The following is a 13,749-nucleotide window of genomic DNA, read 5'->3' on the forward strand; positions in this document are numbered from 1 at the left end:
TGCTGACGAAACTTCTGCGGATACACCCCAATATTTGTCTTGCCCTGGAGGAAGCCTTCTCCACTTGATTGGCAACTTTCATGTCTTCACTAATGATCACTCCTAGATCGCGTTCCTCCGTGGTCCTAACCAAGGTCTCACCATTTAGTACATAAGTTCTACGCGGGTTTCTCTTGCCCAAGTGCATTATCTTGCATTTTTTAGCATTGAAGCCTAGCTGCCAAGTACTTGACCATTGTTCCAGCAGCAGTAGGTCGTGTGTCATATTATCAGATCGATCATCATTAAATATTTTATTCATTTGCTCATTATTTCATGCTTGGATTACAGTAATGCACGATACAAAGGAATCACTAAGAAAGAAATAAAACGTCTTCAAATTATTCAAAATACTGCCATTAAAATGATTGCAAAAGCACGTAAATACAATCATGTCACACCTCTTTTGATCAATGCTCACTGGCTTCCTATAGACCATCGAATTACCTATAAAATAATGTTGCTGACTTACAAGACCAAAACTTCCGTCCAACCTGATTTTATTAACAGGCTACTAATCCCCCATACCCCCCATCGTACATTACGTTCATCTAATCAAAACTTGCTATCCATCCCCTCCATTAACACTAAGCGCACTAGCATCTTTTCTGTTACGGCCCCCTACCATCTGGAATTCAGCACCAAATTATATAAGAGAAATTATATCCCTTGACAAATTTAAAAGTAACTTGAGGGCCTTTCTTTTTAAAGATGCATTCGGTGTATAATAGTCCTTCTAAGGACGGTAATGGATAGAACCTTCGCGTACCAAGCAAACAAGCAACAACATTGGCTAGACAACTACCGTATTTTCACATAGATAACACGCACCCGTGTAAAACGCGCACACGGGTATAGTATGCGAAAAACACAAATTTATGTACAGAAATTTTTATATACCGCGCACACCCATATACCGCGCATGCTGCCCGACTCTCCTTTCGCCCACCCCGACTCTCCTTTCACTCACCCCGACTCTCCTCTCCCTCTTGAAGTCCTGTCCCCACCCTGAAAGCCTGATGCCCCCCTGACTTCCGATTCACCCCCCCCCCCCCGCAGGACCGCTCGCACCCCCACTCCGAAGGACCGCTCGCACGCACCCGCACCCCACCCTAAAGGACCGCTCGCACCCCCACAGCTTCCCGACCCCCCCATCATGTAGAAGCTCCTACTGGTGTCCTGCTGCTTCCTCTTGGCGGTCCCGACTCCCCGACACGATCGGGGCAAGAGGGAGCTCAAGTCCTCTTGCCCCAGCCAACCGCAGCACCCCCGACACGATCGGGGCAAGAGGGAGCTCAAGCCCTCTTGCCCCCTCGACTCCCCGACACGATCGGGGCAAAAGGGAGCCCAAGCCCTCTTGCCCCGCCGACTCCCCAACTCTCCGACAATATCGGGCCAGGAGGGAGCCCAAGTCCTCCGGGCCCTGGCGACCCCCCCCCCCCCCGCTAGTTGCTCAGGCCAGGAGGGAGCCCAAACCCTCCTGGCCATGGCGACCCCCTACCCCCACCCCGCACTACATTACGGGCAGGAGGGATCCCAGGCCCTCCTGCCCTCGATGCAAACCCCCCTCCCCCCAACGACTGCCCCCCCAAGAACCTCCAACTGCCCCCCAGCCGACCCGCGACCCCCCTGGCCGACCCCCACGACACCCCCACCCCCCTTCCCCGTACCTTAGTGTAGTTGGCCGGACAGACGGGAGCCAATCTCGCCTGTCTGGCAGGCAGCCAACGACGGAATGAGGCCGGATTGGCCCATCCGTCCCAAAGCTCCACCTACTGGTGGGGCCTAAGGCGCCTGGGCCAATCAGAATAGGACTGGGAGCCTTAGGTCCCTCCTGGGGGCAGGGCCTTGGGCACATGGTCGGGTTGGGCCCATGTGCCTCAGGCCCCGCCCCCAGGAGGGACCTAAGGCTCCCGGTCCTATTCGGGGTGGGGGTGCGGGTGCATGCGAGCGGTCCTTCGGGGTGGGGGTGCGAGTGGTCCTGCGGGGGGGGGGGTGAATCGGACGTCGGGGGGGGGGGGAACTATGTAAAAAAAATTTTGTACAACGCGCTCACGCGTATAACGTGCAAGGGTATGCGCGGTACGTAAAAACCACGTATAACGCGCGCGTTATATGCGAGAAAATACGGTACATTAACAAAGCTAGACTGACCTACAACGCTTTTAGAAAACTCATAAAAACTGCCTTATTCGATAGATATATCACCTAAACAGAATCTGCACCAAACTCTTTTTTCTTTTCTCGTCTTCCTAATATGCCCCCTCTGAAATCCTAATCAAACTGTATTTTGTAATTTCTGGACCTTTCATCTAAAATATCCCCTCCGAAAATTCTTAACAAACTGTACTTTGTAATATTCGCTGTATTTTTTTGTATTTTTTTTGTAATTTTTTTTGTAATATTTGTATTTTTTTGTAATATTCGCTGTATTTTTTGTAATTCGCGACCTCTCTCAAACAGGTCCTCTTGGAAATTTCTTAGCAAACTGTATATTTTATTTTTCGCTTTCGCTAAGTTTCTGTTCTCTGTATTTCCTCTGACTATCTGCATATTGTAACTCACTGAATGTCCAGCTCTCTTGACTGTAAACCGCCTAGAAGTCGCAAGATTGTGGCGGTATAGAAGAATAAAGTTATTATTATTATTATTCTGTTTTGGTCCTTCTTCCCCTCTCTTTCTCTTTATTTAAATTGTATTTCTGCCCATTTCCTTCCTGTATCGGTAAGTTAATATTTGTCAGTGCTTTTGACTGTTTGTAGCGTTATTTGTTTCTAATGTACGTTCTTATTATACTGTGTTTTTATATTATGTAAAACCGCTTTGAATCTTAATAAGGCAGTATAGCAACTTCTAAATGGTGGCAAAGAGTAGCTGCAGTCAAAGTGAAATAATGTCTGGGCAGCCCCACACAGACTCCAAGAAGCTTCTGTGGTTGCTTTAACCAAGACGGAGGAAGGGCCAATTTTAGGGAAATGATTTTTAGAAATTGCCCTCATTGGGATGATTTTGTAAAACACCTTTGTGAGAAGCCCCAAAGCGTGTCTAGTTTATGCCCGAGTGCATTGCGAGTTCACTCTTAACAGATTTTGCTTCTGATTGCAGCTGCTGCCTTAGTTTGTAGCGGAAAATATCCAATTTACTTTACATAGTGAATGATAGCAGATAAAGACCTGAGCAGTTCATCCATTCTGCCAAACAGTCTGCACACATTATAAATTTGTGATTAAATTGTCTTTTTTTTTCTTTGGTATTTGTGGGCCATAGACCGCGGAAGTCCTCCCAGTACCGTCCTTAGGTCCCAGCTACTGGAGTTGCCATCAAAGCTTACTATCCAATCAGTGGCGTAGTAAGCGGGGGGGCGGTCCACCCCAGGCGCCATCACCTCTCCGAGTCCTTGACACATGCGCCTTCCCTCTGACACCCCAGACACCAACCACACCCCCCCGCCTTCCAATCTCCCCAACCCCTCTCACATATTCTTTTGATCAGGGCCCCCCCCAGCTCGAGAACCCTCCACCCCCTAGGGGGAAGGGCGGCCATTTTGAAGAGGCAGCTCTTCAAGGCAGGAGGGAGCGCGCACAGTGGGAGGGGGTACAGAAGTGCAACTCCACCCTGGGCGCCCCCTACCCTTGCTAGCAAATCCAAATCGCCTTGTCATTGGCGGGACACAGAGACCGTGAAAGTCTACCCAGCCCTGGCCTCATTTTCCAAATTGCAAATATAATTCACCTTGAGCCATTTTTGAAAAAAAGTGTGAACCAAATGCAAATAAAGAGACAACAAACAAAATATTATGAGGTAATAATAGTGGGGTTTGGATGGTGATCTGAAGATATTTTTGGCATGTCTCACTGGCAAATTTAATTGGTCTCTTTGTATATGGATAGATGGGTTTGTATTTATCTCATGGGGTTTTTTTTTTTTTTTAGTAGTAGTTGAATGTGAATTACATGTCAGAAGCAAATTTGTGTGGAGTTAGAGCCCGCTCCTTCCCCGACCCTCCTGCCGCACCCCTCTTCCCTTCCCCGTGCCCCTATTATAAAGAGTTTCAGTCTCTGGTAACACAGAACTGATATTGTGATGTCATAAGGCCTCATTCCACCAAAGCATAAGAACCCACCTCATTAGGGTTTACAAAGGGACCTGAACAAACTAGAAGAGTGGGCGACGAGATGGCAGATGAAGTTTAATGTAGAGAAATGTAAAGTCTTGCATGTAGGAAACAGAAACCCGAAGTACAGTTATACGATGGGAGGGCTGGTAATGGGTGAAAGTACCCTAGAAAAGGACTTGGGGGTAATAGTGGACAAGACAATGAAGCCGTCAGCACGGTGCGCAGCGGCCTCTAAGAAGGCGAATAGAGTGCTAGGTATTATCAAGAAAGGTATTACAACCAGAACGAAAGAAGTTATCCTACCGTTGTATCGGGCGATGGTGCGCCCGCATCTGGAGTACTGCGTCCAATATTGGTCGCCGTACCTTAAGAAAGATATGGCGATACTCGAGAGGGTTCAGAAAAGAGCGACGTGATTGATAAAAGGTATGGAAAACCTTTCATATGCTGAAAGATTATAGAAACTGGGGCTCTTTTCCCTGGAAAAGCGGAGGCTTAGAGGGGACATGATAGAGACTTACAAGATCATGAAGGGCATAGAGAAAGTGGAGAGGGACAGCTTCTTCAAACGTTCGAAAACTACAAGAACGAGAGGGCATTCGGAAAAATTAAGAGGGGACAGATTCACAACCAATGCTAGGAAGTTCTTCTTCATCCATAGGGTGGTGGACACCTGGAATGCACTTCCAGAGGGTGTGATAGGACAGAGTACGGTATTGGGGTTCAAGAAGGGATTAGATGATTTCCTGAAGGAAAAGGGAATAGAAGGGTATAGATAGAGGATTACTATACAGGTCCTGGACCTGATGGGCTGCCGCGTGAGCGGACTGCTGGACATGATGGACCTCTGGTCTGACCCAGCAGAGGCACTGCTTATGTTCTTATGTTCAGATTTTCCATCTGGTAAAAGAGGACGGGTGGCCACGCCCATTCCTCAGATGCACTCCAGCCCCGGCACCAATCACACCAGCTTTTCAAAACCCGGACAAAGTGCCGGATTTTGAAAAGCCGTCTGGACCCCCGTAGGGTACCAGATTTTCCAAACAGATTATCCGAACCCGTTATCCTGCCACCAGGTCTGCCCTGTTCTGGCCGGTGACGCCCCATCCCACTTCCAGGCTCACCCCATACCCCGCCCCCCCTACCGTATTTGCGCATGTGCTGGTTAAATTGTAATGACATCACATGTCACCGTGTTGCATCCACGCATGCACGAATGCCGTCCTGACATCGCTCGTTGCCAGAAGCTTTTCAAAACCTGGACAAAGTGCTGGGTTTTGACAAGCCGTCCGGGAAAATCCAGCCGTCGGTTAACCCTACACCTCATCAGTGATGTCACAATAGCTTGACTGCCCTATACTTGGCTCACTTTTATTATATATAGCAGTGATTTTGATTTCTAGAGACATTTGGTTTTTCTTTAATTAAGAGTAGAAGTTATCAACATAGATGAGGAAGTGTGAGGAGATGTTAGAAGATTGGTTGCCTGTTATGGCATTTCACCTCTGCTTGTGAAGACTTTGAAAATGCTCTCTGTCCTCTTGGTTTGAGACTTTTTTGATTATCTAACTTATTATACTATTTACTGATAGCACGTTTGCACTTGCACCTGCACTTTGTGATATGGAGGTTGGATTCGAACTCTAATCTGCCTGGGATGTTGGTTTTTTGATTTTTTTTCCTTTCTGGGTGGCCCACAATCATCTTGCTTGCTTTATTCCTCGTGGACATTGTTCCAGGAAGACTTTGAACTTTCAAGCTAAGTGATTTATGAACCTTTGAACACAGATATATTTATATATCATTGTATGATCTTTTGTGTGGCCTTTTCCAGCTTGGTTTGATAGTGCTTGTTATATGTTATATGTTGTTAAATCTTGTCTGGTTTGTTGGTAGTGTTTGTATGGTGTTCTGTGTATGCTATTCTATGAAAATTTTGTGACATTTTTGCAAATTTTAAATTAATAAATATGTACAATATTTCTAACTTTGTAATTTGAGTACATTGCTCTGATATTATAGTATTTTTCTGTGGTGTATACTCTTTAGGGATTTCTTTTTCTTATCTTTGAGATTTAACTGTTAGCCCCAGGTTTAGTAACTAGGCCTCATGACATAAAATTGGACATATGCTAAAATTGCATGTTAGTGGTAAAATAACATCTTAATGGTAGTCCATGTTAATAACTGTGCCCCTAAATGCCATTTAGAACTGTCAGATATTTATATAAAAATGTTACATATTAAATTGAGCAGATGGTCCAATGTTACCTGTTTGTTTGTTTTTTCATTCTTTAGAATATGAATTTTCGCAGTCCATTCTTCTTTGGATAAATGTGCCTATATTCTCCATAGTGATAATGGCTGTGATCATAATTTGTTATTTGTACCATGACAAGTAAGTTTTCCACTTCTAATAACTTAGGTAGCAGAGGAAAAGGTAGTTAGTGGGGCCCTAGTTTGAACTGTTAAAGCAGTGTCTCACAAACTTTCTGGCCGGCGGCACACTAAATCCAGTGCCCGGACGTCGACATGAGGACGCCACGCATGTGCGCAGAGACCCGTCTGGCCGTGGCCTGCTTCGCTGGAGGGATCCGGGAGGTACGGGGGAGAGGAGAGACGCCAGCCAGGAAGAGAGTCTTCTGCGCCAGCTGACTTCCCGCAGGACGTGCCTCTCGCCGCGAGAGGCATGCCCTGTAGGCAGTCAGCCGGCGTGGACAACTCTCCTCCTTGCCAGTGTATCGCGGCACACCTGAAATCTCAAGGAGCACACTGGTGTGCAGTGGCACAGTTTGCGATATACTGTGTTAAAGCATTCATAGATTCCATTTGCAACAATGGAAATTGATCTGTTGCCTAGCAGCAGGGTTGTAATGTCATTGACCTGCATTAGAATCATATGTTTGGTGGGGTCCAGGTGACTTGGAAAACTGGCATATATAATTTGTGCATGCACCATTCACAAATTCAGCTTGCAAAACAATTCTTTTTCCTGGGGAATTGTGCAGTGCAGATAGTGGCGTAGTAAGGATAGGAAGCTGGCGCCCCCTGCACCCTCCGCTCCACAACCCCACTCCTTCCCACCCCCCACTCTACACTCATTCTCTCCCTTCTTCCCTGTACCTCTAAATTTTTTGCCAGCGCGACTGGCTTCTGCAGCATGCTCTTCGGGCCAGCATTGGATTTCCCTCTGACACCACTTCCTGGCCCCTTGACCCAGAAGTGATTCAGAGGGGAACCAGGCTGGCGCAAGCAACCTGCAGGAGAAGTTGCTCGCGCTAGCGAATATCTACAGAGATACGGGGTGGGGGGGAGGGATGGCATGAGCATGGCATGGTGTGGCAGGACAGGGCAAAGAGGTGCCAGTGCCCACACCTACACCCCCCCCCCCCCCGCTCCTCCCTTACTATTCCCCTGAATGCAGAATTTACACAGAATTGCCCTTCCATACAGAATTCTGCACTTTGGATTAAATTCTATATTTTGCCCCTAAAAAATCAGCACACAAAAAACCAAAACAAAAAGTGCTCCCTTCAGCTGTCTCTTTTCCAAGCTGAAGAGCCCTAACCTCTTTTCTCGTACAAGAGGAGTTCCATCCCCTTTTTCATCTTGGTCAGTCTTCTCTGAACCTTGTCTAATTCTCGTGTGTCTTTTGTGGGATACAGAGAGCAGAATTGAACGCAATACTTAAGCAGGGTCCGGACAACCCCCAAAATAGTTCAATTTCATACTACTAAGCAATGGCATTCCTGAATTTGGTTATGGATTTTTCCTCCAGGAATTTGTCTAAACCATTTTGATCCCTGCTTTTTTCATTTCCTTAACCATGTTCTCCAGCAACAGAGTCTAGCGGTTAATTATAGGCTGCATCTTTGTTGCAAAGCGCTATGCAAAATCATGATAATAATAAAGATAATGATGTCTGTCCTGTATTCAAAACAGCACCAACCCAGTTAGTGCCGAGAATACCAGGATAACACCAAGGCCTAGCTTACACGTAGATGACTGAAGTTTCGAGTTTCAAGTTTATTAAGTATTTGATTAATTGCTTACTCAAATATCTAAGCAATTGCCAAAACATTCAATTTACAGATAATACAGGGGTTATAAAAGACAGATGGACACTGAACAAAACATATTAAATTAACGACTAACAGAATAAACAGAAAAGGAAAACAAAGGGAAAGGCAGGGTAATGAAATACAATAATAATGATAGAAAGAAGGACGATTATGGTAAAAAACAATAGGAGGGAAATAAAAGAAGTAGCTTTATGAAAATAAGCAAAAATAGGCTGCGACTCCAAAATATCATAAGCGTCTTTGAAAAGAAAGCTCTTAAGTTTACTTTTAAATTTATCTAAGTTTTTTTCTTCTCTGAGATAAATAGGGAGGGAGTTCCAAGTTTGAGGAGCTGTAACAGAGAAGATAAAGTGCCGCCATGTATTAATAACTTTAACTGAACCCGATCTCTCTTTGCTTCTGCTAGCATTATTAAAGCGGTGAATCTCCCACAAAGTGGGCATCTTCCTTAGGAAAATGCACCGTGATTATAACCCCGGTCTCACTTTGCGGCCTTTTGTGGTATTTATAGCTTCACAAAATGTGTAGAAAGCATGAATGGGTTTTCTGTATCTGATCTAATATTCATTTTATACACCGAATCTACTCCCTAAGGAGCTCGACTCGGTTTACAGTTCGTTAAAAAGTGAAACATAACAAGTAAAAAACTGTGGGATAAAAACAGAAATTGGTTAGATTAGATGGATGGAAAAAGTTAGGAAAAAGTATGTTGAATTGTTTACAATTACTATGCGACAGTTAAAATCAAATTACCGTATTTTCACGCATATAACGCGCGCGTTATACACGATTTTACAAACCGCGCATAACCATGCGCGTTATACGTGTGAGCGCGTTGTACAAATTTTTTTTTTCATTCTGATCCGGCATCCCCCCTGCGAACCGGCATCCTCCCCCGCGATCCTACATCCCCCCCAGCACCGCAAAACATCTCTTACCCAATTGGGCACCGGCACCAGCACCAATGCACAGGATGTGCCAGTGCCAGTGCCAGTGCCAGTGCCTGAAGATCCTCCCTCATTGGGCTGGGCTGGGCTGGGCTGAGCTGGGCGGTGCGAGGGAGATCCTCCTTCTTCCCTGTGCCGGGCTGGACTGGGCTTTGAGAATCTCGGAGAGAGCGAGACCAGAAGGCTTTGAGCATGCGCAAATGCTCAAAGCCCAGTCTAGCCCGGCACAGGGAAGAAGGAGGATCTCCCTCGCACCGCTCAGCCCAGCCCAGCCCAACAAGGGAAGATCTTCGGGCACTGGCACTGGCACGTCCTGTGCATTGGTGCTGGTGCCGGTGCCCAATCGGGTAAGAGATGTTTTGCGGTGCTGGGGGGGATGTAGGATCGCGGGGGAGGAGGTTGACGCGAGCGGGGGGGGGGGAGGATGCCGGTTCGCAGAACAGAAGAGTAAGCGGGAGTGGGAGGAGGTTATAGCAGTATACGCGTGTGCATGCTATATAAAAAATTTTTTACAGACATGTTTTGGGCCCGCGCGCTATACGCGTATGCGTGTTATACACGTATGCGCGTTATATGCGTGAAAATACGGTAACTATTGTGAAAACAACCAGGTTTTTAAACTTTTTCGAAATTGAAATAATTGATCTACCAGTCTTAGAGAATCTGGAAGTCCATTCCAAATTCTCACCAATTTCAATGTAAAAGATTTACTAAGCTTCCCGGTGCATTTAATACCTTTCAGAGAAGGAAAGGCTAATTTGTGAATTGTTGTACGGAAAGAGACAGAGCTGGCTGCAGAACCAAAGAATATGCAAATTAAAGGAATGCTATTAGGTTTTCTTCTTCTTTCGTATTCGCAGGTATATCGAATGGTGGAACAATATTCCAGATCCAGCCAAAAGTACTTCTGCTGTGAATATTTTTTATAAGTTACAGGTATGAGAGCAGTCTGAAATATTTTCAGCTAACACTTTAAGGGCCTCTTCTATTAAACTGCGCTAGCCGGAGAGCCGCGCTGAATGGGCCTGCGCTGCTCCCGACGCTCATAGAGTTCCTATGAGCGTCAGGAGCAGCGCGGGCCATTCAGCGCGGCTCTCTGCGCTAAAAACGGTTAGCGCAGTTTAATAGAAGAGGGGGAAAGGTGGTTGCAGCTGGAAATCCAAAGCGTGGAATAACTTGAAAGTTTCATGGCTCCACATCATTCTCTTCTTAGCTGGGCTGAGAACTTTTCAGCGGCCCCTCGTATTCCCAACACATCCAATTTATCCTTTATTCGTATTGATAACATTTCACCTGTATCCAATACTTTTTCCTTCTTAGGCAAAGCATTGAAATCTCCAAACCAAGCTATTTTAGGTTTGGTTTTTTTTAGTTAGTTTTTTTTTTTTTTTTTTAAGTTCAATGTTTTTTATTGGTTTTGTGAATAAACAGTAATACAAATATTTGCAGAGACTGTAAAAATGTAATGAGCCATAATAAAGAAGGAATAAAAGAATAAAGGTGAACAAGAGATGACAATCAAGCTTAAGAAAATTGAGTCAAACAATTTTCCAATAATGTATACATTGCAAACACATCAGAACTTATATCAGCAGAAATCATGTGCTTTTAAGCATATTTTCACAATAGTCTAACAGAGGGTGCCATATATTATCATGCTTAGGGACACTATCGTGTTTAATAGCAAAGGAGGCTCTATGAGTTGATGAAACTTAAACAGAGAGGTCACGCAGCTGCTTGGTACACATTACTTATTAACCTCAAGTTTAATAATGCTTTAGTGTTATGTGATATATGGGCACAAGACACTGGTGTCACTCTTACGATGAAAAACTGGTCAAAGCTATGGAAGGACACCCACTTAACGTTACATTCTGCATCCATTACTCAATCCATGTTCTTTTTGATGCACCGGGCATTCTGGACTCCATATAAGCTATCTAAGTTACCCAATTCGGAGGTTAATTGCTGTTGGTCCTGTAAATCTGAAGTTGGCAAATTAGATCATATGATCTTTCATTGTCCCCCAATTCATACTTTCTGGTTACGAATCTGGAAAACCATAACCGAGATACTTGACATCAATGAACAATTGACCCTGGCTGTGGTGATTTATGGTACTTATGGGTTAACAGATATTATTACAGGCCCAAAAGCTAAATTGCTTAGATGTTTAATTATGATTGCGTTGAAACTCATATTCACTAATTGGAAAAATCCTGATAATCTATCGCATGCTTTATGGCAGCATAAAATTTGCTTAATTAATTTTTTTGTTAGTTTAATTTTTTTAAACTATATTTCAGTTATGATTACAGTATATGAAAATAACAAGCAAAGGCAATGCTTGAAAAGGAAAAGCACCTTTTAGTAATAATACAGTAAAGAAGTAAGTTTTAAACGAAGAAATCATAAAGTGCTTAACAGACCACAAAATGGAGATCCAATAAAGAAAATTCAGACTCTAAAACTAGGGTAAATAAAGTGAATATACTCCTTCTTTTACTAACATAACATACATTTAGAAGTAGAGAAAAACTAATACATGTATACACACACCATTAAAAATTTATTCAACCAACCTTACTTTTTTCATAAATATTATAAATATATTGAATATACCACCCACCAACTTATAACAAACACCTATTTCAACAGACAACCCAAGCAAATGCCCTTGTTGCCCCGAAAACCTGGATAATCAGTTCCACATTGTCCAATGTTTTATTTAAAATGTCCTTGGCCAAACTGGTGCTTCATGGATTAAACTCCTGCTTTTCATGATTCTTCAGACTGTGGGGAACCACAAGTTCAAGGGGGCATTCGGAGAAATTGAAAGGGGACAGGTTTAGAACAAACGCTAGGAAGTTCTTTTTTTACCCAGAGGGTGGTGGACACATGGAACGCGCTTCCGGAGGTTGTGATAGGCCAGAGCACGCTACAGGGGTTAAGAACATAAGCAATGCCTCTGCTGGGTCAGACCTGAGGTCCATCATGCCCAGCAGTCCGCTCACGCGGCGGCCCAACAGGTCCAGGACCTGTGCAGTAATCCTCTATTTATACCCCTCTATCCCCTTTTCCAGCAGGAAATTGTCCAATCCTTTCTTAAACCCCTGCACTGTACTCTGCCCTATTACGCCCTCTGGAAGCGCATTCCAGTAGTCCACCACTCGTTGGGTAAAGAAGAACTTCCTAGCATTCGTTTTAAATCTGTCCCCTTTCAACTTTTCCAAGTGTCCTCTTGTTCTTTTATTTTTCGAAAGTTTGAAGAATCTGTCCTTCTCTACTCTCTCTATGCCCTTCATGATCTTATAAGTCTCTATCATATCCCCTCTAAGTCTCCTCTTCTCCAGGGAAAAGAGACCCAGTTTCTCCAATCTCTCAGCGTATGAGAGGTTTTCCATCCCTTTTATCAAGCGTGTCGCTCTCCTCTGAACCCTCTCGAGTAACGCCATATCCTTCCTAAGGTACCGAGACCAATATTGGACGCAGTATTCCAGATATGGGCGCACCATCGCCCGATACAATGGCAGGATAACTTCTTTTGTCCTTGTTGTAATACCCTTCTTGATTATGCCTAGCATTCTATTTGCTTTCTTAGCGGCTGTTGCGCACTGTGCCGTCGGCTTCATTGTCATGTCCACCATTACCCCCAAGTCCCTTTCTTGGTTGCTCTCATTTAATAATATCCCTCCCATCGTATAATTGTACCTCGGGTTTCTGTTTCCAACATGCAATATTTTACATTTCTCAACGTTGAACTTCATCTGCCATCTCGCCGCCCATTCCCCCAATTTGTTCAAGTCCCTTTGCAATTCTTCGCATTCCTCTTTAGTCCCAGCTCCACTAAATAGTTTTGTATCGTCCGCAAATTTTATTATCTCACACTTCGTGCCTGTTTCTAGATCATTTATGATCAAGGAAGGTTTAGATAGGTTCCTAAAGGATAAGGGGATTGAGGGGTACAGATAGAAGTAGAGGTAGGTTATAGGAATAGTCAGGGACCACTTCACAGGTCATAGGCCTGATGGGCCACCGCGGGAACGGACCGCTGGGTGCGATGGACCTCTGGTCTGACCCAGTGGAGGCAACTTCTTATGTTCTTATCTTGTTCACTCTTGAATAACAACTGACAGAATGTTCAAGCCAGCCAAACACAATCTTGTGTTTCGCCACTCAGGCCTCCTCAGGAGCTGAAGCCACTTCAGGTTTTCACTGTATTTTTCTCTATAATCCTGTTTGTTAATCACACAGCAACTGCAGCTAAGGCTCGAAAACCATCTCTCCCCTCCGGAAGGAATAAACCGAGGGGAGATGTGGTTTTCGAGCCTAAGCTGCAGTTGCTGTATGGTTCTGGCCCTAGATGTTTTTATGTGGATTATTTATTTGCCTTAATAAAGCCATCATCTTGGACATCAACTCTCCACAAGCGTTTTGCTTTTTGGAAGTTCAGTCTCAATATATGATCTCTATCTTGCGGAAACACAAAAGAAATCAAGAGATCCTCGAGCCACTGTATCTGTGTCTGATTTTTCAAGAAATGCAGTCAAATCTAGACTGTCTT

The 13,749-nt window shown here is 44.5% G+C and overlaps 2 protein-coding genes across 3 annotated transcripts in view; one reads left to right on the forward strand and one right to left on the reverse strand.

Moving 5' to 3' along the window:
* The window catches only part of NSMCE1 (NSE1 homolog, SMC5-SMC6 complex component), a 114,024-nt gene that overhangs the window by 81,449 nt on the left and 18,826 nt on the right, over positions 1-13,749 (reverse strand). The gene's annotated exons all lie outside the window — the stretch shown is intronic.
* The window catches only part of IL4R (interleukin 4 receptor), a 56,808-nt gene that overhangs the window by 37,174 nt on the left and 5,885 nt on the right, over positions 1-13,749 (forward strand). Inside the window, exons 9-10 of the mRNA XM_033914928.1 lie at positions 6,455-6,554; positions 10,046-10,121. Coding sequence (XP_033770819.1) covers positions 6,455-6,554; positions 10,046-10,121 — 176 coding nt within the window. The remainder of the gene's footprint in view (positions 1-6,454; positions 6,555-10,045; positions 10,122-13,749) is intronic.

Source organism: Geotrypetes seraphini, chromosome 11, assembly GCF_902459505.1.
Source record: "Geotrypetes seraphini chromosome 11, aGeoSer1.1, whole genome shotgun sequence".
Lineage (NCBI taxonomy): Eukaryota > Metazoa > Chordata > Amphibia > Gymnophiona > Dermophiidae > Geotrypetes > Geotrypetes seraphini.